Below are 27,964 nucleotides of genomic sequence, written 5' to 3'. Positions count from 1 at the left end.
TTTGAATTCAACCCAGTAGCACTTGATGAAGGGACATGCCTCCGAAATGTTTGCTGGGACCTCACTAAAATAAAGAAGCACTTTTCAATTTTTGCAGAAGCATTGAGTGGAGTGTGCCTATGTTTCATTTGAATTTGAGTACAAGAAGGCATTTGGTTTGCGCCATGGCCTGCGGGGAGCACCTCCAGTAAGCAAGTAAGTCTACTATATCAGTAGAAAAATCAGAACAAACAAGCACTTTTTTCACTGAATAATTTGCAACTGTGCACAGGTAAATTGTTACCCATCTCTCAAAGGCATGTGGGTGGAAAAAGAAAGACTAATTTATTAAAGTCAGATTTTTTATGGTTGGACTTTTAAAGGGTAAAACCAACATTTTTTTGATTTATTAAACCCTGTTGGTTTAAAAGTACAAATAAAAAAAGTACTCCAACTCTGACCTGGCGAGTTCATGTAGAAGTCAATGTCAGATGTCCCAAAGATATTCTGATTTGTGCTGGGTTTTGTAAAAAGTTGCGGTATTTGAGCATCAAATCCAAAAAAGTAGCGGATTCTGATTTTTTTTTTACAATCTTATCAAGCCTTTTTCTGCACAATCATTTTTCAGGAAACTTTCATGATAAATAGGGGAAAAAAACCATGCGGACTTGGTCCGAGTGATTTTCTAAAAATAGTGAGATAAATTTGGATTTTGATAAATAACGCCCTAAATCTGCCACAGTACAGGCACTTGTTAATATTTGTTTTAAGGTGGCCATAGACGTGGAAAAGATCTTTTCAATACACACATGTAGAGCTGAATCGTCAGGTAGAAACAATAGAATTCTACCTGTAACTGATGATTCAACACTAACAATGGCCGATGTTTGGATGCTTTCAAAGGCACCCCATCAAAATTTTCCATCCAGCCCAATTGACGAGCCAACCTATATCCAAGTCTTCTGCCGATATCGGTCGGCTCTTTTTCCACCATACACACATCGAATATCGTACGAAAATTTGTTTCATACAATATTATCCGTGTGTCTATAGCCACCTTTACTTACAACATTGTCAGCCCAATCTCCAAGCACTGTTGCAATGTAGTTGAGAGCATTAAGTATTGCACAATATCTGAAGCCCGGATCTCTGCTCTCTTCCTTCATCACTTGGGTTAAACGTATCCTGAAGTCATCAACTAAATCCTTTTGCAGCTCCAGAAATTTTAGCTGTGGGCATATTTCGGTATCTCTCTGGAAAAAAGATAAAAAAACAAGCTCATATGGATAGTAATATAGGTTTCTATAATATACAGTCATATGAAAATTTTGGGAACCCCTCTTAATTCTTTGGAGTTTTGTTAATCATCGGCTGAGCTTTCAAAGTAGCAACTTCCTTTTAATATATAACATGCCTTATGGAAACAGTAGTATTTCAGCAGTGACTTAAAGTTTATTGGATTAACAGAAAATATGCATCATAACAAAATTAGACAGGTGCATTGGGCACCCCAACAGAGATATTACATCAATACTTAGTTGAGCCTCTTTTTGCAAATGTAACAGCCTCTAGACGCCTCCTATAGCCTTTCATGAGTGTCTGGATTCTGGATGGCGGTATTTTTGACCATTCGTCCATACAAAATCTCTCCAGTTTAGTTAAATTTGATGGCTGCCGAGCATGGACAGCCTGCAAATCATCCCATAGATTTTCTATGATATTCAAGTAGGGGGACTGTGACGGCCATTCCAGAATATTGTACTTCTCCTACTGTGACGGCCATTCCAGAATATTGTACTTCTCCTTCTGCATAAATGCTTTTGTAGATTTCAACGTGTGTTTAGGGTCATTGTCTTGATGGAATATCCAACCCCTGCACAACTTCAACTTTGTGATTGAAGCTTGAACATTATCCTGAAGAATTTGTTGATTTCATCCGACCCTCGACTTTAACAAGGGCCCCAGTCCCTGAACTAGCCACACAGCCCCACACCATAATGGAACCTCCACCAAATTTAACAGTAGGTAGCAGGTGTTTTTCTTGGAATGCAGTAATCTTCTTCCGCCATGCAAAATGCTTTTTGTTATGACCAAATAAATACATTTTTGTCTCATCAGTCCAAAACACTTTGTTCCAAAATGACTGTGGCTTGTCTAAATGAGCTTTTGCATACAACAAGCGACTCTGTTTGTGGCATGAGTACAGAAAGGGCTTCTTTCTCATCACCCTGCCACACAGATGTTCTTTGTGCAAATTGTGCTGAATTGTAGAAAGATGTACAGATACACCAACTCCAGCAAGATGTTCTTGCAGGTCTTTGGGGTGATCTATGGGTTTTTTGTAACCATTCTCACAATCCTCTGTATATGCCAGTCCTGTATTTTTCTTGGCCTGCCAGACCTGGGTTTTACAGTAACTGTGCCTGTGGCCTTACATTTCATGATTCCATTCCTTACAGTTGAAACTGACAGTTTAAACCTCTGAAATAACTTTTTGTAGCCTCCCCCTGATACTGAACAATCTTTGTTTTCAGATCTTTTGAGAGTTGCTTTGAGGATCCCATGCTGTCACTCTTCAGAGGAGAGTCAAACAGAAGCACAACTTGCAATTGGCCACCTTAAATACCTTTTCCCGTGGACACATCTGCCTATGAAGTTCAAGGCTTAACGAGTTAAACCAACCAATTTGGTGTTGCCAGTAATCCATATTGATCAGTTACATGCATTCAAATTAGCAAAATTACAAGGGTACTCAAAGTTTTACACAGACAGTTTTTCATATTTGATTTAATTTCATACAACTAAATACACCCCAGTACTCAGATGTTCCTGGGAAATGAAAGACATACCACTGTTATCTTTTTTGTTGAAAGTGAAGTCAATTATTATGCGACCTGAGAGGGGTTCCCAAACTTTTTCATATGACTGTTTATGCGGTGTTGGGGAAGCAGTTCCATGCAATATTTATGTATGGAAGATACAGGTGGGTTTTCATCTTGGAATCTGAACTGCAAACTCTAAGGGGGGAACTTGCAGTACTAAGGACGGCTGCAAACATGGGGGAGAAAAGGAGGCTAGCGAAACAATCACTGGCAGTGAGTAACATGTTGCTCCCCAACCCCTTGGATGTTGCTCTCCGTGGCCTCAAAGCTAGGGTTGCCACCTGGCCGGTATGTTATCGGCCTGGCAGGTAAAAATGATGCTTGATGCCTATGTTATTAATAGTAAAAAACGGCAATAATATAGGATGGCCGGTATTTTTATCCAAAAAAGGTGGCAACCCTACTCAAAGCAGGTGCTTATTTTTGAATTCCAGGCTTGGAGGCAAGTTTTGTTGCATCAAAACCAGTTGTACTACCAAACATAGTCTCGTATAGGCTGCCAGTTCACATAGGGGCCCCCAAATAGCCAATCACAGCACTTGGTTGGCATCCTCAGGAACTATTTTCATGCTCGTGTTGCTCCACAACCCTTCCTACATTTGAATGTGGCTCACGGATGAAAATGTTGGGGATCCCTGCTATAGTGTAACAGGAGAAAACAACAGAATACCCATCTAAACAAGATGCCTGTAACTGAAAAACAAGAAATGTGATGATGAGCACCTTAGCATCTAACGACCAAACAAGTGGGCAGATTTGTCACCATACGCCTCCTGACGGCCAATTGACCAACAAGTCACGGCCAGAATGTCTCCTCGTGTATTCGCTCGCTCTATTCTCCACAGCTGGCTGTTGCCTAGGTGAAGAGTCGTCGAGGGCGGGGGAGTGCCGCTGACGCAGTGAATGGGAAACAGCGCGCTGTGCGGCGCGAGCTCAGTCAGTCACTGGATACCGAGTGCTGCGCCTGCGTAAACAGAGTCCTGGACAGTACCGGCTGTAACGTCCGGGGCAAGGCTAGAGATGAATGCCGGTAAGGGTAAGCAAAGGAGTGCTTGAATGTTTCTGCACCTGTTCTGTCCTAGGTAACAGTGTTTTCTATTACAGAAGTGTATTGCTGAAATCGACTGTCTTATTAATGAATTGTCCTTGTGTCCTGTATCTTTTTTTCCCTAGTGCTGGCCATTCAAGCCCGGAAAAGGAGACCAAAAGGAAAAAAAGAAAAGACTCGCAAAAAGTAAGTGTTCTCTGGGGAAGAAAGACGTGATCTTACATTCGTACCCGTGAGGGGATATACTTTGGCGTTCCAGTTTTTAAAAGAGTACACTTCCCCTCTGTCTGCTGAAATGTTGCACGTTGTACAATAGTTCCTCCAAGTCTGGCTCAAAGAAGGATCTCAGAATGTTTTTCTTAGACACCACTCATTTAATGTATGCATTTATGTCACAGCGTTATTACCATGTATTGAAACTTTCAAACAACCCTAGCCTCCAAACAGAAAATGGATCACTCTTTTGTTGTGTCCCATCAACCTTCTTTGACTCTGTGTCATTAACTGCACCAGGGGCGTAACTATAGAGGAAGCAGACCCTGCGGTTGCAGGGGGGCCCAGGAGTGTAGGGGGCCCAGTGAGAACCTAATTAATTAGCAATTTTAATATATCTTGGTAAAATATGCCAACTTATAAATATTTTGGGGCCCTAAATTGAATTTGCTATGGGGCCCAGTAACAACTAGTTACGCCACTGAACTGCACCACTGGTGCAAAGGTAAATCCTGGTGTTGCTGGTCTTTTTATATATATATATATATATATATATATATATATATATATATATATATATATATATATAGTAGTTAAGAGCACTCACGGGTATTGTGACAAAAAGCTTTTATTGGAGCATTACAATCTACCCCACATCAACGCGTTTCGGTTCTCTCTGAACCGTCGTCAGGATGTACACAGAAGTCATCCTGTGATCCATAAATACAAGCATCAACCAATCAGTGAACAGTGTTAATTAGATATTCATGACGGTGTTCTACATTAAAGTGTTCATGTCAAATACAATATTCATTGCCCAAAAATCCAAACAAGTGTTGAAAGATAATGTATAAAAATGTAGAGATGTAAAAAAGGTTAACCACATTAGTTGTGAGTTGTGATGTAATTTCTGTCACATGACTCACTGAAACCTGTGTATTATAATAAATAAAGTACCCCCAGTTGCAAAATATGAGGATATTAGAAGTTACCGAGGAGTTTCATGACCTGTATAAAAACACTCGGCCTTCGGCCTCGTGTTTTTATATGGTCATGAAACTCCTCGGTAACTTATAATATCCTTATATTTTACAAGAGGGGGTACTTTATTCACTATATAATTTACAGCATATGACTAATTTACAGAGCCATGACTATTCTGTAAATTATATCCTTATTGTCCTTATTGTGCTTAGTGGCGTCATCAATTATAATCAATGCTTAGTGATGTAATTTCTGTCACATGACTCGCATTAAAACTTGTGTATTACAATAAATAATAAAGTTAAAAAAATCCATCTATAATATCCTTATATCTCTATTTATCCCTATATTTTACTATAGGAAGCACATTATTACATTTACTGTATAAAATCAGGCTGGATTTCGACTGTGTGCACTCCTAGGCGCCAGACCGGGGCCTAACGCCTGCACACATCCCTCACGAGAGCACGCACCAGAGCACTGGGGAGCTGCGCGTCCCCAGTGGTCATAAGCAACTGTCTGGCCCGCATGCCGCCCCTAATATTTTACCACCCAAATGTTGGGATGTATATTATATTGTTTTAACAGGGAGCTAAAAAAGTGCACCCTTTCTGAGAGTTATTTTTTATTTCTATTGTCCTATCACAGTAATTTCAGAACATCCTAAAAGTGCACCCAGAGAGGTGAAAACATTTTAAAGGGCTTAAAATACTGTGTTCAAGATGTAATTGGGCATTTGAAATTTCCGACACAAGTATAGCATTTGTAGTCTAGATATCTGTCTACCTCCTTCCCCATATATGTATACAGTATGTAGCTTGTGAGACTTTTGTAAAAAACAAACAAACCACAAGTTCCTTTTTTATACATGAATATGTGTAGCGATACATTTACAACAAGAATTTAAACCACTGCCCTGCCCTGTGATCACAAGTATCCTAATTAAACCAGAGGCTGCTGTAGGATCCTGGGGGGATTGAATACACTACAAGCTGCTATCCCTTGTTTGTAGTACTACTTTTCCATCACTATTGCTCTATATATAGGGACACTTGATACATGACTTGAGAAAATTGCATTGCATGAGGGACTCCTGCTTCGGCAGCAAAAGTCTCCTGAAGTAAAAGTAACACGTTTGCATGTAAATATGTAATCCAAACCTTATAACTAAAAAAACTAAAATTTAAAAGCTAGAATACACCTGCACACTCTCTTGAACGCAGGGTCGGACTGGGGGGCCAGGAGCCCACATGGGGCTGCAGTCTACTGCCCCCTGCTGCGACCCTCGTTTTCCCCAAACCCTCCCCCATGCACATGAGCATACTGTTTTTTGACACAACCATCCCAGGGAAGGAAGGTCAGCAGCAGGAAGAGAATTCGTGCAGGGAGCTGTTCTGGGCGGTCCAGTCCATATCCCCCTGAATGATACATTCTCTCATTAAAACAGATTAAAGATTAAATAGCATGGAGTGGCCTAAAATATTTAATATATTTGATATTTTTAAGCAACACGTTTCTTTTTTTTTTTCCACCTCACCTTTTGTTTTTCTTAATTTTATTCCTACATTTTTATCAGTACATTGACCTGCTCATTCTGGTTTTTCATATTTTTTTATAGGATTCTAAGGGCAGATTTTATTAAAATGTGAGATTAGAGCTCACCAAAATGAATCAACAGCTTTCTATTCATTCTAATGGGTTTTTTAAAATAGTATATATCGGGGTATATATATATATATCTGTAATCAGATAATTCTGACCCTAAATGTGGAAATGGTAATATACATAGGTTACATTTTTTTGGTCATCAAAATTTAGAGTTCATATTGTAGGAATTAGTATCCGTAGTTTTTAGTCTATCATTTATTTAAAGAGAATGGAATTCCAAGTTTTGGGGCCTATAGGATGCTGCTCTAAAGAGTGATCTCTCGTTCGGCACTGCATCCAAGCTGGAGTTGCCCATAGCCATCATATGGGATGCTGTGCTAGTACTGTGATGTCATAGCGTAGACATGTGACATCATCACACTGCGTTTGGTGTCAACATTAAAAATAAATAGACACCAAAGCCTTGGGTGAGCCAAAATGCCCTTTCTGACTTGATTCCTGGCTCCTGCCACGTGATTATGCCTGTCCTGCTTTTTGACCTTGACCTTGAGCTTCTTTAAACCGTTGGATACCATGTATTAGACTATTTCTGCTTGCCTGTGCTACAGCTTCGTCCTTGGTTCTAATTTCCACCTCGGGAAGGCCACTGGGCTCACATTATTTTTGGGCAATGGACCATAATGAGGAAGCTGCTTCTGAGCATGGAAAAACATTATGCAACATGGCAATTCGAAAGGAGACCTATGAAGCTCAGCAGACTTGCATAGTCTTGAAGGCACTTCTCTCTCAAATGCCTACTGCTCTGCCTCTGTCTGGAAGTCCTGTCACTTCTTCACTGTCCACGGCAACTTCAACGACCAAAGAGCCCCATATTCTGCCACCTCCATGATGCCATGGGGATCCTCAGGCCTGTTGGGGCTATGTGAACCAGTGCCTCGTGTAATTCAAACTACAACCCTCCCACTGTGCTCCTTAAAGGGCTAAAGTGTGATATTTCATCTCTATACTGGAGGATAAGGCACTGGAATGGGCAATCTCTTTCTGGGAAAATAATTCTGCCCTAATTAATGATGCCAAAGCCTTCCTTCAACTCTTTTGGACTGTCTTTGATGCTCCAGGAAGTTTAGCTGCCACATATTCCTGTCTTGTGCAGATGTGCCAAGGAAACCGCAGTGCTCACTAGTATGCCATAGAATTTAGAACTGATCTGATAAGCTAAAAAAATTAACTAGTTTCCAGAGATCTTCCAGAGCAGCTGCAGGATGTGATTGCACTCATTATCAAGGTTGATACACGCACCTTAAGGTGGAGTGGTTTATTCCAGCGGCTAAAGAGTGTGGCGAGATTCCAGCCTATCCTCGTAGATCGCTGCTTCCACTACAGTTTCAACTGGCTTCTAAAAATATTAACTTGCAAGCTTTTCTTGATTCAAGGAGCCACTAGGATTTTCATGGACGCTTACCAAACGTCTTGGTATTTCCCTTGAGGGTTTTTGCAATTGATGATAGACCTTTGAAATTGGAAATAATGTCAGAAACAACGGGGGAATTACCTCTGACTGTGGGAGCTCTACACAAAGAGAAATTATCCTTCATTCATCATAAACTGCCCTTCAGCTCCAGTGGTCTTGGGCTTACCATGGCTTCACTTGCCTAACCCCACCATTAGCTTGTGCTCTCTCTGTCTTTCAGTATACATTCAAGAATTTTTGCTCTTTACTTTTATTCATCAGTTACCTATTGCCTCAGTTGATCTTCAATCCCTACGCCCTTTTCTGATGTACTCTGTAAGAAATCTGATACTTTTCCTCCTCATCATCCATGCAATTTACCAATTGATCGACAGTACTTCCTGGAACCATGCCTCCTCTTGCTGCACTTATCTTCTATCTCCTTCTGAAACCCAAGACATTAAGGAGTACATCCAAGATAATCTTCAACCTAGGTTCATTCGGCCATCCTATTGGGGCAGGATTGTTCTTTGTGGAAAAGAAGAACCCCTGCATAGATTACAGGGGTCTTAACAAGATCACTTTAAAGAACCCTTATCTTTTAGCCCTCATTTCTGAACTTTTTAACCAGCTAAATGGAGCATGTATATTCACTAAACTTGACCTCTGTGGCACTTCAATATGATTTGGATACAAGGGGGGGGGGAATCAATGGAAGTTTGCAACACCAGAGTTGGGCATTATGAGTATCTGGTTATGCACTTTGGGCTCCGTAATACAACTTCTAAGAATTAGTCAGTGACATCTAAATAAACCTTCTGACTGTCACTAATTAGAAAATATTCTTGTTTTTTCCAAGGACATGATCAGCCACAGAGCCCAAGTGTGAAAAACTAAACTGCAGAAGTGTATTATTGACATTCCTAATAGTTTCTTCCTTGGTTATATTATCTCCCTGGAAAGGTCCAAAATAGATGCTACCAAAGTCTGTGCAATCCAAGATTGGCCCCTACCTAGCTGCACAAATGCCATACAGAGATTAATTGGCTTTGCCAATTATTACAGACAGTTTATTAAAGGAGAAGGAAAGTCTCTAAACAACATTCCCTAAAAATCTCAGCCTTAATATAGTCTCTAACATATTCCCCCCAGCTCAATGTCCTGTTGCTTAGTTTGCCTTTGTAATGGCAAAGTCAGGTCCTGCTATTAAGTACCTGTTTCAATCCAGAGCTGCTTCCTTTCTCCTCCAACAGAGATTTCCCCAGGCAAACACATGCGCACCTCACTGCTGTGCTGCTGCTGCCGTATTTTTTCTTTTTGCATTAGCATATTCAGCCTGTATGTGCTGAAAGTCTTGCCCTCATTAGCCCCGCCCACTTAAGCCCATTGTCCAATCGGAAATCTCCTCTATTTTTTCAAGACAATCCTGCACAGCACCTCTCCCTAAAGCTGCAGTTTACAGTGTAGGAGACTCGGGTGGAAGTGATGCCAGCAGCTTGAAAATGGCAACTGCAATCTACTCAAGAGAGGGCTCACTTTCGAGACAGCAAGCTGGATAAATAATGCTCATCCAGAATAACTGCTATAGCGGTTTGGGAGGCAGAAGAATGGTAATTATATTAAATGGATCTTCATTTAAATTCTTTCCTTCTCCTTTAAGGGCTTTGCCTCTCACATTTCTCCCACCCTGGCTCTCATTCGCAAGGGTGGGAAACATAAAATTTGGCCCCCACTACCCTTGGAAACTTTTAACTCCTTGAAAGAGTATTGCTTACAGTATTGAAGCAGGAGCTATTTTGTCCCAGAAGCATGCATTCTCTAAGAAATTATCATTTTCTGAACAGAATTACAACATTGGGAACCAAGAGTTACTTGCTGTCAAGTTGGGTTTAGAATAATGGCGACATCTTATAGAAGGAACCTTGCATCCCATCACCAACTATACCGATCATAAAAATCTGGAATACATCCAGGCTCTTCAGACTGAACTCTCTGCAAACTCAGTGGACACTTTTCTTTACACAGTTCAATTTATTATTACTTATCATCGAGGTTCCAAGAAGAGAAAGCAGATGTGCATCAGTGATTGACCAGCAAAGGTAGCTCCAACTGAAAGGTGTCTAATAGTCTGAGAGGTTTCAAAGTAACCCATTGTAACTTCTAAGCAACCGAAGACTTGTCTCACATTGGTGAATGCTTATGAACATCAGGAAAATGCTGAACAGCAGTGATGTGTATATCAAGGTATTAAGGAGATAGCCACTGCTCTTAAATGAGGAGCATTAGGTTTGGAGAAAGAAAAATACTGCATTCCAGCATAAGAACATTATCCCCTCTGTGAAACATGGTGGAGGTAGTGTTCTGGTTTGGACATGTTTGCTGCATCTGGGCCTGTAACATTGAATTCTGAACTATACCAGAGAATTGTAAAGAAAAATGTCAAGACATCTCTCCATGAACTGGATCTCAAGAAACCGTGGGTCACGCAGCAAGACAATGATCCTAAACACACAAGTCATTCTACCAAAAAATGGTTAAAGAATAATAAAGTGAATGTTCTGGAATGGCCAAGTCAAAGTCCTGACCTTAATCCAATTGAAATGTTGTGGAAAGACCTAAAGAGTGATTCATTTGAGGAAACCCACCAACATTTAACAATACAATCTAATTTTAATTTGTGATCATAAAGTATTTTTTATGCTGGTAAACAACTTTATATGCTGTAAAGATATATTATTCATGTAGTGTCCAATAGAGGTCACTATTTTGCTGCCTATTTAAGGAAGCTTAGTTATCCTACAGCCTGTTGCAATAAATTATTAACTTTTTAAATCGGAGTGCCGCCTGGTCTGTGTTGGAGTGAAACTGTATAATAAATGCCTTGGGTCTGCCAGACTCTGTGGCGAGGCACCTTAGGTGCTAGCAACCAAGGTTGTAATCTACATGGCAAATAATTTACTAGTAGGTTTAGTAAAGTTATAGAAAACCAACAGTCATTACTCACATGCTGCTGATTCCATGTAACTGAATCATTGAGACTTGTTCAAAAATAATAGCTTTTTCAAAATAATAGCAGTGTGGAGTTCAATTAGTGAGGTCATTCATTATATGATAAAACAGGTGTCAATTACGACCCTTATTTAAAGAAGAGCAAATGTTGTGCATGCTAGTTATAGTGCATTTCTTTCTGAAATTCTGAATAAAATGGGTTGTTTCAGATATTGTTCAGAAGAACAGTGTATTTTGATTAAAAAGCTGATTGGAGAAAAACATATAAAGAAGTGCAGAAAATTATAGGCTGCTCAGCTAATATGATCTTAAATGGCAACCAAAACCTGAAAGACATGGAAGAAAATATAAAACGATCATTCGAATGGATAGCCAAAATAGACGTAGCCAATGATCAGCTCCAGCAAGATCAAAGAAAGTCTAAAGTTAAATGTGAGTACTGTTACAATTGGAAGACAGAAGCCCCCCGCAAAGTTCCATTGTTAAAAAAGACGTGCTGAGGAGGTTCCAATTTGCCAAAGAATACATTGACTGACCTAAAGATAAATGGTGCAACATTTTGTGGACTAATGAAAGCAAAACTGTGTTTTTGGGTCTAGGGGCCACAGACAGTTAACCAGATGACCCCCAAAAACTGACTTTAAGCCACAGTACATTATTTATGTTTCTCATACTATGGTGTTGGGCCAATTTATCGCATACCAGGGATCATGGATCAGTTTCAATACATAAAAATACATGTTGCCTTATACCGAAGAGGAAATGCCCTTGAAATGGGTGTTTCATAAGACAACAACCCCCAAAAACACTCATAAATGAGTAGCATCTTGGTTCCAGAGCTTTATTCACTTTTTTAAACACTGCTATTATTCTACACACAACTGTATGTAGTCACATTGAATTTAACAACCACAAAAGCACATTGGTGATGCCTTAGGAATTAGCATTTACTTGTGAAAAGTGAAGTACCGTCTGGAAAGTACTTTGTAGGCCACTTCTTTAATATTGACATTGGGAGACCATTTTAAATTACTTGTCGTCCATGTCCTGTTGTAGGTCATGTGGGGATTGTTTTTATAGTATTGATATATTACCTCCCATAAACATTGGTTGCTGACATCTTCTTTCAGATTGCAAACCCTCTATAGTCGCGTGCTGTAGTGCTCGAGGATGGAAAAAATACCTCTATGGAGGGTATATGCTCAGTTTCTTGCAATAGATGGGGAGATTTAAGTCCATGGAGGAGAAGTAATTTGTGAATGGTTAGGAAACCTTTTTGGGACCACTGTGGGAAAACTGTGTATGGCCAAACCTGGGGGGAAATCAGGATTTAGAAATGGAGAGGGGTTGCACACTCAATGAGAGAAATAACACTTAGTAGACAAAGGTGGTATTAACCCTTTCCCTGCCAGCCGTTTTGTCCTAGATGCGAACATCTATTGCCAAGCAGTTTTTAGACATTTTGTACTCTTTCACTTTAAGGGCCTTTCCTGGGGCGGTCTTTTAGTTTATCCAGTAAAACAATATATTGTTTTTTTCAGGACAACCTGAACTTTAAAAATATGTAAGAATTTTGGTGTAATTCTACTTCTCTAAAAAATATAGGCTTCTAAGTGTCTAATAAAATGAAAAAAATCATGTTTCACAAAGAACAATCACATATATCAGAAACATCATTTATTTTATGTACGAGAACACAGCCGATTTGGAAAGGTCTATGTCTCCTGAACGCGGCAATACCAAATATATATCGTTTTATGGAGATTTCTCACTTGTATAGCTCAAAATCTCTAAGCAGTACAGTACCAAATTTCTAAAGCACCGCTCCCCAAACAGCATACTTCTGATTTCAAGGCCAAACATTCCACTAACAGTAGGTTTACCCAAGAAAACTACCCATTATAAGAAAGAACAGATTCTGGTGAATCAAAAATGGGTAAATATATCTTTGTACTCCAAACTGCCAAGTTGCAATTGTTTCCTAAAGTTATAATGTTTTATAGAAATTGGTGAATTTTTTGAAAAATTAACTCAAAGCTTCCGCTCTACAGCATCATATCTCCCACACATCATTAGGTATCAATGTAAAACACCCCAAATATGAAAGCCTGGTCCACTGAACAGTTTGATGCCCAATATGTATCAATTTACCTAAACATGTGGTATATAGGGGCCATAAAATGTAGACACCCCATTTGAGCTATCAGTTCTGTAATTCCAGATACTGCAAAATCAACGCATCGTTTTGGGGGAGGGTAAAAGTAGAAAAAAGTAAGTTCACCCCAGAAAACCATATATTTTCGGAAAGTACACATTCCCCCGAATCCAATATGGGTATGCATGTCTTTCTACTCCAAAGCACCAAGCTGCAAAACTTTCCTAAGTTTGGCAATTTTAGGGACACTTCCACCATGCAGCATCGTATGTCCCACATACTATTGAGTATAAAAATAAATCACCCCAAATATAAAAGCCTGGGGTCCTCTGAACAGTTTGATGCCCAATATGTATAGGTGTACCCAAGCACGTGGCCTATAGGGGCCCCAAAATGAAGACCCCCCCATTTGGTCTGTCATTTCAGATACTGAAAAATCAACACATTTACATCGTTTTTGGGGGGGCAAAGGTAGAAAAAAGTAAGTTCACCCCAGAAAACCATATGTTTTCGGAAAGTACACATTCCCATGAATCTAAATTGGGTATGCATGTCTTTGTACTCCAAAGCACCAAGCTGCAAAACATTCCTAAATTTGGCAATTTTGGTGACATTTCCAAAAATCACCTCAAACTTTCCACCCTGCAGCATCGTATTTCCCACATACTTTTAGGTATCAAGAGAAATCACCCCAAATATGAAAGCCTAGGGTCCTGTGAACAGTTTTATGCCCAATATGTATAGGTGTACCCAAGCATGAGGCATATAGGGGCCCCAAAAGGAAGACCCCCCCCATATGGTCTGTCATTTGAGGTACTGCAAAATCAACACATTTACATAGTTTTTGGGGGGGCAAAGGTAGAAAAAAGTAAGTTCACCCCAGAAAACCATATATTTTCGGAAAGTACACATTCCCCCGAATCCAAACTGGGTATGCATGTCTTTGTACTCCAAAGCACCAAGCTGCAAAACGTTCCTAAATTTGGCAATTTTGATGACATTTCCAAAAATCACCTCAAATTTTCCACCCTGCAGCATCGTATTTCCCACATACTTTTAGGTATCAAGAGAAATCACCCCAAATATGAAAGCCTAGGGTCCTGTGAACAGTTTGATACACAATATGTATAGGTGTACCCAAGCACGTGGCATATGGGGCCCCAAAAGGAAGACCCCCATATGGTCTGTCATTTGAGGTACTGCAAAATCAACACATTTACATAGTTTTTGGGGGGGGCAAAGGTAGAAAAAAGTAAGTTCACCCCAGAAAACCATATATTTTCGGAAAGTACACATTCCCCCGAATCCAAATTGGGTATGCATGTCTTTGTACTCCAAAGCACCAAGCTGCTAAACGTTCCTAAATTTGGCAATTTTGATGACATTTCCAAAAATCACCTCAAATTTTCCACCCTGCAGCATCGTATTTCCCACATACTTTTAGGTATCAAGAGAAATCACCCCAAATATGAAAGCCTAGGGTCCTGTGAACAGTTTGATACACAATATGTATAGGTGTACCCAAGCACGTGGCATATAGGGGCCCCAAAAGGAAGACCCCCATATGGTCTGTCATTTCAGGTACTGCAAAATCAACACATTTACATCGTTTTAGGGGGGGTAAAGGTAGAAAACAGTAAGTTCACCCCAGAAAACCATATATTTTTGGAAAGTACACATTCCCCCGAATCCAAATTGGGTATGCATGTCTTTCTGCTCCAAAGCACCAAGCTGCAAAACTTTCCTAAGTTTGACAATTTTAGGGACATTTTCAAAAATCACCTCAAAATGTCCACCCTGCCGCATCGTATGTCCCACATACTATTGAGTATCAAGATAAATCACCCTAAATATGAAAGCCTGGGGTCCTCTGAACAGTTTGATGCCCAATATGTATAGATATACCTAAGCACGTGGCATATAGGGGCCCTAAAATGAAGACCCCATATAGTCTGTCATTTCAGGTGCTGCGAAATCAACACATTTACATTGTTTTGGGGACGGCAAAGGTAGAAAAAAGTGCGTTCACCCCAGAAAACCATATATTTTCGGAAAGTACACATTCCCACGAATCTAAATTGGGTATGCATGTCTTTCTACTCCAAAGCACCAAGCTGCAAAACGTTCCTAAATTTGGCAATTTTGGTGACATTTCCAAAAATCACCTAAAATTTTCCAACCTGCAGCATCGTATTACCACATACTTTTAGCTATCAAGAGAAATCACCCCAAATATGAAAGCCTAGGGTCCTCTGAACATTTTGATGCCCAATATGTATAGGTGTACCCAAGCACGTGGCATATAGGGGCCCCAAAAGGAAGACACCCCCCATATGGTCTGTCATTTCAGGTACTGCATAATCAACACATTCACATCGTTTTGGGGGGGGGGGAAAGGTAGAAAAAAGTAGGTTCACCCCAGAAAACCATATATTTTCGGAAAGTACACATTCCCACGAACGTAAATTGGGTATGCATGTCTTTCTACTCCAAAGCACCAAGCTGCAAGCCTTTCCTAAATTTGGCGATAAAAGCAACTGTTTTTACATTTCTGAAAATCGCCTAAAAATATTGCAATTGGCCGCATTTATCTCACCCAATTTCTTACATAAAATTGTAAAACACCATAAATATTGATGCCAAGGGTCTACTGAACAGTTTGATGCCCAATATGCATAGATATACCAAGGCAGCTGGCATGTGCGGACCCCAAATAAAAATAGTGAATATGAGTTTTCTCCGCTGCCGATTCGCCTTCTGTGAACATAGACCCTTGACTTCATATTATGTGCCTCAAGACCCTCCTAACAGCAATGACCCCCCAAAACCATATATTTTTGGAAAGTACACATTCTGCCGATTCCAACAAAGATAACGACGTCTTTCTACACGAAACTACCAAACTGCAAAGCTTTTCTAAACATATAGGTTTTTACAACATTTCTGAAAATCACCTAAAAATGTTGCAGTTTGCCGCATTTATCACACACAATGTTTTACGTACAAAGAAAAATCTCTCTAAATATGGACGTCAGAGGTCTAATAAATAGTTTGATGCCCAATATGTATAGATTTACCAAAGTATGTGTTGTGTATGGACCCCAAATGAAAAACGTGCCTATGAATTTTCACGCTAGCCAGCTAAGCTGCAGAAAAGAGAACCCTAACTGTACGTTATGTGCCGTAAGACCCCCAAACTGTAAAAAGACCCCCAGAAACCCATATATTTTTGGAAAGCACATATTTTGGCGGATCAAACTAAGTAAAATCTATCTTTCTATACCAAAGCACCAAACAGCAAAACTATACTAAAGATACATAAGGAACAATAATGCAGGGATAAAATTGCAATAAAACCACAAAAATAGCATAAATCAATGAAATTGATAAAATGAATTGAAAAATTGATGAAAATAATTGTTCTGACAGCGTAATTAGTGGCCGAAATCGATTATCCAATAGTCATGCTGCCAAAATAACACGTTTTTAGGCAAAAAAACCAAAAGATAACAGTATAATGAATTCGTAAAAAAAAACAAAAAACACCTGTTTGTGTATACATATTTGTGCACTAATAAGTTATCTGAGTGCGCAAATACATGTAAATAAGTGTAAATAAGTGTAAATAAGTGTAAATAACTGTACAAAAGGGACCAAGTGTGCTAAAATTAAAAAAAAAAATTAAAAAAAAATTCCAATCTTTACTAAAATGTATAAATGTACTGTGTAAGTATGTGTAGGTGCAGGTAAGTGTGTAAAAAAAAAGTGCACTTACCGTTTTTGGAGCAGGAGAATCGCTGTCTTCTTTGGAGGAGTCCTGGCAGCGTGTCTGCTGAGTTGCTGCGCAGCAGGAAGTGCGTGGGCGGCTCTGCAAGCAGGAAGAAGGTGAGTTGAGTAGCAGACGCTCCATGCGATGCGTCTGCTACTTTGAAGTCGGATCTGCGACAATCGAGTCGCAGATCCGACTTGACAGCCCCCCAGCCTCGTTGCCTAGGGGGCTGTCTTCTCTCCCCACTCTCTGCGGAGGCGGCAAAACCCGCTGAAGCAGAGAGAGAGCTCAGCTGCCAAAGAACGTACAATGTACGTTCTTGGCAGCCTGAGCATTTGCCTGCCAGCACGTACGCCGTACGTGCTTGGCAGGCAAAGGGTTAAAGGACACGGAAAGTCAAAAAAATTAAATCCCATTTTTACTTTCTTTAATAAAAAAGAAACCTATCTCCAATATACTTTAATTAAAAAATGTGTACCGTTTTTATAAGAAACCTGACTGTATACAGTGAAATTCTCCCTTCATTTACTGCTGTGGATAGGAATTGTCAGATGGCCCCTAACTGCTAAGCAGGGAAACAGTCATACTTATGAACAGCAGGGAGAGCCCCCGCCTTACTTACCAGCCATGCAGAACTCAAGCAGCTTTGTTTATCACGATCCCTAAGCAGCCCAGACCACACTGAGCATGTGCAGGGTCAGGGTCAGGCAAAGATGTTTAACAAAGTTACAAGATGACAGCCCCCTGTGGCCAACTTTGAAAGCATAAATCATTTGTTTGATTAGGCTTTGTGGTGCAGTAAGTTCATGCTTATATTTAGTATACAAAATACAGCATTTCTAGCCTTATTCTATTTTAGACTTTCCTTGTCCTTTAAAACATTTTTGTTTTATAGTAAATGGCAAAAAAAAATTTTTTTTTTACAAATACAACAGTATTAGCAGAAATATATACATACCACCAAGTAACAAGATCAAGGCAAAAAGGGACAAACCACAGAGAGCAGATACACTTGCCAAAAATGAGAACACCCCAACGTTTTGGCACTATAGCCTTTGTCGAGGGGAATTCCCAATATTCACTGGATGTAACTTAGTGACTTGTGTTGAATCAATTTGGCATATGTGTTGTGCCAAAAATGAAAATGGACATTTGCAGGAGTTGTCCATAATGCTGATGTGTGTAATGGGTTTACTTTCCAAAAAATATGTTTTTAGGGAATTTTTCCTTATCTGGAAAACTCTAGATCCCAAGCATTCTGGTTTTAATAAATGGATATAGAGCTAGGCATATGCCTTTCTACAAATGACAGTAATATTTTATTTTTTTTTAAAAAATGCTTTTATTTTTGACAGACATCAACTTTGTCTAAAAGAGTCACTCCATTTAGTCTCTTTAATTTATTAGTGGTCAGTATGTTGTAGTGACCAGAAGGGCACCCCGTGATGCCTCAGTATCTTTACCCCTCTCACTCCTCCACTGCACCTCCAAAACGAAGGAAGATACCGAAAGTGTAGCACAATAGGTACACATACTCCACTACTTAAAGTGATACTGACACAAAAAAATGAATTTTAGCATATGAATGTACATTAAATGTTACCTATAGGTCATGTTGATCATTTTTTGCTGAGAGGTTTGTTTTTGTATGTAATTGTTAGTTGAAGTTCCTAAGCCTGACTCTCTGACACTCTGACTTTGCCAACCTGACTGTCCCATGTCAGCCTGTTAGTTACAGTTTCTAATGCTAACGGTCTCCTGCTGCACAAATATGGCAGCCCCCTCATACAGGAACATGGGGGATCAGACAGGTAATGTAAAAGCATCGTGCAAATACTTTATGGCAAAGTTAAAAGTAGCTTGCAAAGCCAATATTATAATAGATGTAAAATATATATATATACACATACACACACACACACACACACACACACACACACACACACACAGTTGTGCTCATAAGTTTACATACCCTGACAGAATTTATAATTTCTTAACCATTTTTCAGAGAATATTAATGATAACAAAAACTTTTCTTTCACTCATGGTTAGTGGTTGTCTGAAGCCATTTATTGACAAACAACTGTGTTTACTCTTTTTTAAATCATAATCACTACACAAACTACCCAAATGACCCTGGTGAAAAGTTTACATACCCTGATGATTTGGCCTGATAACATGCACACAACTTGACACAAAAGGGTTATAATGACTATTAAAGGTAACCATCATCACCTGTGATCTGTTTGCTTGTAATTAGTGGGTATGTATAAAAGGTTTTTCATTTTCTAGTATCCACCAGAGTCTATTTTTAATCTCTTGGATAGTTTGGGGTATCCCAGTCCATATTTTAGCTATAAGACATCTCTTGGCTAGGCACAGTTGCATACTATAGCAATGTTCACAGGATTAAGGTTTTTTTTTTTTTTTGGTTTTTTTTTAATTGCTAAACATTTTTCGAAATAAACCTTCTTAGGAAATCTCTGTTCATTTGCTGGATTGTTTATTTGAAGGAGCGCAGAGCAGAGCGAAATGTGATCTGAACCCACTGAAGACCCATAGTCAAGAAGTGTAAGGCAGAGGGTTGCTACCAACATCAGAGACTAAATAAACGCTACAGTCACCCTCAAGGACTGAAGTACAGTATATAGCAGATCTGTGAAACCTGTAAGTAGCACTTAAAGAGATACTGACACCTGAAATTAAACCTTTTTTATATATATATATATATATATATATATATATATATATATATATATATACACACACACACACACAAAGGGGCAGATTTATCAATGGTGGACTAGTAAATTCAAATTTTCAAGTTTAAAAATTCACACATTCGAATTTTAATCCTCCTTTTAGAATGTAAATTTGAATGTGAGATTTACCATACCTCGACCATGGAAACAGTCCTAATTTGAATATTCGCCACCTGAAACCTGCTGAGTTCATGTACAAGTCAATGGCAGAGGTCCGTTGAGCCATTTGGATATGTTAATAGCCTTCCTGACATTCAAGTGTTTTTTTGGGGGGGAGAAAAATTTGGTTCGTAAGAATTAAATATGAATCGAAGATGATTTGAATTTTTGGGTCGTAACCATTCGATCGAATGTTGGCCATTCAAGTTTTTTTCTTAAATAACCTCCCTGTCAAATTGTGAGTATATTCGAATTTAAAAAAATTCACATGAATTCGAAATTCGACCTTTGATAAATGAGCCTCCCAAATTCACACTTTTTTATTTTATATTCATTTTATATATTTTTTATATTTAGTTTTTTACCTAAAAACTGTTTATTTTGGCAGCGTGACTATTGGATCAGGTATTTTGACCACTAACTAAACTGTCGGATCAGGTATTTTGACCACTAATTAAACTGTCATATCAGGTATTTTGACCACTAATTAAACTGTCAGATCAGTTATTTTGCTGTTTCATTGGTTTGGGCAATTTTTGTAGTTTTATTGCAATTTTATCCCTCCATTATTCTTCTTGGGGTCTTTGTATAGTTAGGGGGTCTTGTGGTACATAATACACAGTCAGGAGGCTCAGATTGCAAAAGTTGAATTAGCAGGTGAGAAAATTCATATGCACTATTTTCATTCAGGGACCATACATACCACATACTTTGGTAAATCTATGCATATTAGGCATCAAACTGTTCAACAGACCTCTGGTGTTCATATTTAGGGTGATTTTCCAATTGTATGTAAGAAATTGGGTGAGGTAAATGTGGCTAACTGCAATATTTCTAGGCGATTTTCAGAAATGTCATAAAAACCGCTGCTTTTAATGTAGCTTTGCAGTATGGTAGTTTGGAGTAGAAAGACACAATTACCCATTTTGGATTCATAAGAATGTGTATATTACAAAAATATATGGTTTTTGGTGGTCTTTGTACTGTTAGGGCATCTTGCGGCACATAATAAGCAGTCAAGGGACTTTGCCACCTGCTTTGGTATAGCTGTATATTTGGCATAAAACTGGCAGTGTTTGTAAATTAGTGTATATGTAAGCCATCATAAGATAGATTTTGGGGTCTTTACATGCTATATACTTTGATAAACATTTGGTAGCACACTGTTCAGGGGACCCAAGGCTTTCATATTTAGGGTTTTTTATCTTGGTACCTAATAGTATGTGGGAGATAAGATGCTTCAAAGTGGAAATTTTGAGCTGATTTTTGGAAATGTCACCAAAGTCGCTAAATTTAGGAAAGGTTTGCGGCTTGGTGCTTTGGAGTAGAAAGATATGCATACGCAATATAGATTCAGGGGAATCTGTACTTTAAAGGAGAAATCAACCTGTGGGGGAAAAAACCCTGTACTCCCCACCCCAGGTAGCCCTCCCTCCTCCCCCAGACTAACTACCCCCCCTGGTGAGATGCTCCATACTTACCCCTCAGCGCAGATTCTTCCAGCAAAGTTCCACGCGTCCATCTTCCAGCTCCTCGGTAAGCTGACTGGGAGATCGGCAATTTCCGTGTAATTCCGCGCATGCGCAGTTGTCGCAAACCGGCAAGACTGCTTCAACTGCACATGCGCAGAAATACCGATCCCTCAGTTAGCTTACAGAGGAGCCCGAAGATGGACGCGTGGAACTTTGCTGGAAGAATCTGCGCTGAGAGGTAATTATGGAGTATGGGGCATGTCCCTGGGGGGAGGAGGGAGGGCTACCTGGGGTGGGGGGTATGGGGTTTTTTCCCCACAGGTTGATTTCTCCTTTAAGAAAAAATATAGTTTTCTGGGGTGAATGTACTTTTTTCTATCTTTGCCGCCTCAAAATATGGTGTAAATGTGTTGGTTTTGTATTACCTAAAATGACAGACTATGTGGGGGTGTCTTTTTGGGCCCCCTATATTCCACATGCTTAAGTAAACCTATACATATTGGACGTAAAACTGTTCAGTGGACCCCAGTCGTTCATTTTTGGGGTGTTTTATCTTGGTACCTAATAGTATGTGGGAGATAAGATGCTGCAAGGTGGAAGCTTTGTGGCGATTTTCAGAAATTTTCCCAAACTGTACTAAATTTAGGAAAGGTTTGTGGCTTGGTGCTTTGCAGTAGAAAGACACGCATACCCAATTTGAATTTGAGAGAATGTGTACTTTTCGAAAATATATGGTTTTCAGGGGTGAACTCGCTTCTTTCTATATTTGACTTTTAAAAATTATGTAAATGTGTTGCTTTTGCATCTGGAATTTCAGAACTGATAGCTCTGATGATGGGGTGTCTTCATTTTGGGGCCCCTATATGCCACATACTTGGGTAAACAAATACACATTGGGCATCAAACTATTGAGTGGACTCCTGGTGTTTATATTTAGGGTGTTTTACCATGGTAGCTAATGCTGTGTAGGAGATATTATGCTGTAGACTGGAAGCTTTGAGGTAATTAAAAAAAAAAAATCACATTTACACTTCACCTCACATAGTTACATAGTTACATAGTTAAATTGGGTTGAAAAAAGACAGTCCATCAAGTTCAACCCCTCCAAATGAAAACCCAGCATCCATACACACACCCCTCCCTACTTTTAATTAAATCCTATATACCCATACCTATACTAACTATAGAGCTTAGTATCACAATAGCCTTTGATATTATGTCTGTCCAAAAAAGCATCCAAGCCATTCTTAAAGGCATTAACTGAATCAGCCATCACAACATCACCCGGCAGTGCATTCCACAACCTCACTGTCCTGACTGTGAAGAACCCCCTACGTTGCTTCAAATGAAAGTTCTTTTCTTCTAGTCTAAAGGGGTGGCCTCTGGTACGGTGATCCACTTTATGGGTAAAAAGGTCCCCTGCTATTTGTCTATAATGTCCTCTAATGTTCTTGTAAAGTGTAATCATGTCCCCTCGCAAATGCCTTTTTTCCAGAGAAAACAACCCCAACCTTGACAGTCTACCCTCATAATTTAAGTCTTCCATCCCTCTAACCAATTTAGTTGCATGTCTCTGCACTCTCTCCAGCTCATTTATAACCCTCTTAAGGACTGGAGTCCAAAACTGCACTGCATTCTCCAGATGAGGCCTTACCAGGGACCTATAAAGAGGCATAATTATGTTTTCATCCCTTGAGTTAATGCCCTTTTTTATGCAAGACAGAACTTTATTTGCTTTAGTAGCCACAGAATGATACTGCAGAATTAGACAACGTGTTATCTACAAAGACCCCTAGATCCTTCTCATTTAAGGAAACTCCCAACACACTGCCATTTAGTGTATAACTTGCATTTATATTATTTTGGCCAAAGTGCATAACCTTGCATGTATCACCATTGAACCTCATTTTCCAGTTTGCTGCCCAGTTTTCCAATTTAGACAAATCACTCTGCAAAGTGGCAGCATCCTGCATGGAACCTATAGTTCTGCACAATTTAGTATCATCTGCAAAAATAGAAACAGTACTTTCAATGGCCACCTCCAGGTCATTAATAAACAAGTTGAAAAGCAAGGGACCTAGTACAGAGCCCTGCAGTACTCCACTAACAACACTGGTCCAATTAGAAAATGTTCCATTTACCACCACTCTTTGTAGTCTTATCTTTTAGCCAGTTCTCTATCCAGGTACAAATACTATGTTCCAGGCCAACATTCCTTAATTTAACCAGTAACCTTTTGTGTGGCACTGTATTAAATGCTTTAGCAAAGTCTAAGTAAATCACATCCACTGCCATCCCAGAATCGAGGTCTCTACTTACCTTCTAATAAAAAGAAATTAAGTTAGTCTGGCAAGATCTATTACGCATAAAACCATGCTGGCACAAACTCATAGTATTATGATTTGCTATGAAGTCCAGTATCTTATCCTTTATTAACCCTTCGAAAAGCTTTCCTAACACTAACGTCAGACTAACTGGCCTATAGTTTTGAGGCTGAGAATGGGATCCTTTTTTGAATAGAGGCACCACATTAGCAATTCGCCAGTCTCTCTGCACTATGCCAGATCTCAATGAATCCTATAAAATTAAGTAAAGAGGTTTGGCAATCACGGAGCTAAGATCGCTAATTAACCTGGGATGAATACCATCTGGACCTTTGTTAATCTTAACATGTTCTAGTCTCTTTTGAATTTCTTCATGTGTGAACCATGCATCATTAGTTTTATTACTAGAATTGGTACTATTAAAGGAAAACTATACCCCCCAAACAATGTAGGTCTCTCTTAAAAGATACTGAGTAAAACAGCTCATGTGTAAAACCCTGCTTCATGTAAATGAACCATTATCATAATAATATACTTTTCTAGTAGTATGTGCCATTGGGTAATCATAAATAGAAAATTGCATTTTAAAAAATAAGGGCCGCCCCCTGAGATCGTAAGATTCACTGTGCACACATACAAACCACATGTAAGGTCACATGAGCCAATTAACAGTCAGAGTTCTGCCTTTTGCTTCCTCACTTCTTCCTGTTACAGTTAGTGTTGTAGTATTTCTGGTCAGGTGATCTCTGAGGCAGCACAGATAGAGTCACGAAATGGTGGTTCAAGGCAAGAGATGTAAAAGGGCAATATTTATGTAAATATATATTCCAGTTTGGTAAGATTCTTTAATATGTCATTCAATTTGATATAAACTATCTGTTGCTTAAGTATTCATTTTGGGGATATAGTTTTCCTTTAAGAAGGAAACTTTCACTTACTGGTTCCTCATTTGTGTAGACAGATGAAAAATATGAGTTCAGAATCTGCACATGAAAAATAACTTTAGGAAAGAATTGTGACTTGGTAGTTTAGAGTACATAGATATATTTACCCATTTTGGATTTGCCAGACTCTGTTCTTTCTAATATGGCATAGTTTTCTAGGGTAAACCTACTGTTAGTGGAATGTTTGGCCTTGAAATCAGAGGTTTTGTGGTTTGATGTACCACTTGCAGTTTTTTATCTATACAAGTGAGAAATCTCCATGAAACTATATATATTTTGCGATTGGTGGATTCGGGAGACATAGAAATTTCCAAATCTGCTGTGTTCTCGTAAATAAAATACATTTTATTACTGATATGTGTTTGTATAATGGGAAACATGTTTATTTTTTAGACACTTTGGAAGTCTACATCTTTTTACACCAAAATTCTTGCATATTTTGAAAGATTGGGTTGTCCTGATAAGAAATTATATAATTATATGAACAAAAATGGATGATAGTAGTATAAACAAAAAAAGTATCAGTGTGATATGAAATGCATAAGGCTGACACCTTGTATACCGGAATAAAGTTCCTTATTTTTTGATAAGTCTGCCTGGGAGAGTGATCTTTGGAAGTGCCTGCTCATTTTGTTTGCCATAAACTAAAAGACACTCCCAGGAAAGGCCCCTAAAGTCAAAGAGAGCAAAATGTTCAAAAATGATCTTGCAATAAAAGTAGCAAATCAGCAGGCAGTGAAAGGGTTAAGGAAGGACTTGGTCAAATCTTGAAATATGCATATTGGGGTATGGAGGAGGAAATAATGAATTCCATTCATCACAAAAGTAATTCAGTTAGGCCAGGCTTTTGGATTAGCTTAATCCTGCATTGCTAGTAAGGACTGACTGGCTATAGAGAGTATAGGATTATAGATGAACTGCAGTTCAGATGCTCTTGTAGTGTCGAGGTATAATAAAAGCTCATTATGAATATTATAGGCAAGACCTGGTCAATATACAGGCTGTGGTCAGTGCAGGCAAGTAGTGTTTGATAAATGTACTAAGGTCAGTGGCAGGCAAACAGAGTCAAATAAATGACCTTAATCTAGATAGAGGCAGGGTTCATTTAGGCCCTTTATCACTACATTGCTGGCTTCTGGCCCTAATGAGATTGGATAAGGAGACTACAAGCTTAATTGTAAGGCTGAGCTACAACTTCAGTGGCTCAACAGGGTAATGCACCATCTCACAGTCCCACAGTACATGGCTCAAATCAGATTGTGAAAGCAGGCCTCCTGAGGCTAAAAGTTTCAACAGAATAATAATTTAACAATGTATGTATGTATATTTAGGACAATACAATGAATTATTTCTATTAATGCAAATTTATAAAACAATTGGATCAGGTGTAGGTAAATGGCCCTCTTTTTGTCCTTTCAAAGTTAGGTTCTTCCAACAGAGTATGGGAGCCGCCACTTCTCCTTGTCTTCATAAATTAAATCACAACTCTGGAGAACCAGTATCATCAGTCAAGTGATATTTTTATTTGGTAGCACTACATGTTTCGGATCTATCTGATCCTTCCTCAGGTGCCAGTGTTAACGTGAACACTGGCACCTGAGGAAGGATCAGATAGATCCGAAACATGTAGTGCTACCAAATAAAAATATCACTTGACTGATGATACTGGTTCTCCAGAGTTGTGATTAAATTTATAAAACACTAACATTCTGCATTGCTGTACAATAAGTACGTATATAAAACTCAGCTCAGTTGGACATTGTATATGGCTTAGTAGTTGATTGCCCTGGTCATAATCAAATATGTTTTATTTATATATTAAAGCAAAATCTGAGGGAACTGTCATGAACCATAAACCATACCATTTTTCTCATTGATATATAACATTAATTAGTACAATAAAATCTATACCCAACTGCATCAAATTTGTATTATAAACACACTTATCACTCATTTCTAACTGCTCTCCAGGCCAAGCATTTTCAGAATCTGAAATTAGGAATGTCCAATCTAATGCAGCAACATTCACCTGTCCATGTTCCCTGAATCATATTGCCCCTCCCTCATCCTCTAGTTATATCTAATCTGGGCACTACTCTGCTTGAAGACAGGGAAGCATTATTGAAGAGCTGCATTTCTCCTTCAGGAGATCTACCTTGATAACATGTGGCAATTTTTTGACCATGCCCGTTTTTTGTAGCCACACCCCCTAATTACCATGTTCATTTTACAAAATTTGGCAGGTTATTAAAGTTTAAACACACTCCCTTCCACTCCGGGCTTGCTGCTCTCAGCCTTCCCTTCCCCTCCTTGTGTGTGCCGATGTCGGACCCCAAGTAGAGGTCTACCAGAAACATGACGGGGATCTACTGGTAGACCATGATCGATTACCCCAGTTGTCATGTCTATAATATATATATATATATATATATATATATATATATATATATATATATATATATATATATATATATATATATATATATATATATATATATATATATATATATATATATATATATATATATATATACATATATATATGAACATAACATCATATGCTCCCTGTGTGTTTGCCATACTCTGCCTGTCATTGCTATATAGCTGACATCAGCTATTTTTATAGCATTCTTTCAAATTGGCATATTTCCTCTCTGATCCCCTTTATATCAACTGTGGAGAGGTGAATGTCACATTTGAACTACAATCCCCATAATTCAATGGCAGACTTCTGATGGAGGTTGTGTCTTTATGAAATCATCTTCAGTGGGGGGGAGGGGGGAAATTGGCGTGATTGGCTCCTCCAGGGGGATGCAGATCTGAAGGCATGCCAGGGAGGTGGATTTTGTAAGGAAGGAGGAGCATATTGGGAGCTGATTATGATGACACTTTGTTGCAGACTATGCTGCATTTGAGTTTGGCTGCATGGGATTAGCAAAAGCTTGGTTGAGGATGCAGAGGTGAGATAACGCTATTGTTTCATTAGATAATAGATTTAACTCTGAAACACTGTATTCTTTTTTTATTGTTATATCTATAGAAATAAGTCAAATCAACTGGACTTGCTGTGTTTTTCTTGAAGACGTTTCACCAGTCATCCAACTGGCTTTCTTTATTCAGAAATCAGAAAAGGTAAAAACATGGAAATGTGCAATATGCTTCAAGTATTTGAATACTGTAAGCACAGGAGTCCATTATGCTTTGAT

The 27,964-nt window shown here is 38.9% G+C and overlaps 1 protein-coding gene across 5 annotated transcripts in view; it reads left to right on the top strand.

The window, feature by feature from the left end:
* The first annotated feature begins 3,730 nt into the window (after nucleotides 1-3,730).
* The window catches only part of srpk3.S (SRSF protein kinase 3 S homeolog), a 79,478-nt gene continuing 55,244 nt past the window's right edge, over nucleotides 3,731-27,964 (top strand). For 2 of the 5 annotated variants that reach the window (XM_018254013.2, XM_018254014.2), the window contains exons 1-2: nucleotides 3,736-3,943; nucleotides 4,035-4,095. In XM_018254013.2, the coding sequence (XP_018109502.1) occupies nucleotides 3,886-3,943; nucleotides 4,035-4,095 (119 nt within the window). In that variant the 5' untranslated portion in view covers nucleotides 3,736-3,885. Of the gene's footprint in view, nucleotides 3,944-4,034; nucleotides 4,096-27,964 lie in introns of all 5 variants that reach the window. The other 3 variants (XM_018254010.2, XM_018254008.2, XM_018254009.2) reach the window with 3 other exon arrangements.

Source organism: Xenopus laevis, chromosome 3S (genome assembly GCF_017654675.1).
Source record: "Xenopus laevis strain J_2021 chromosome 3S, Xenopus_laevis_v10.1, whole genome shotgun sequence".
Classification (NCBI taxonomy): domain Eukaryota; kingdom Metazoa; phylum Chordata; class Amphibia; order Anura; family Pipidae; genus Xenopus; species Xenopus laevis.
The sequence above is the reverse complement of the archived record's forward strand: the minus strand, read 5'-3'. Positions and strand labels throughout refer to the sequence as shown.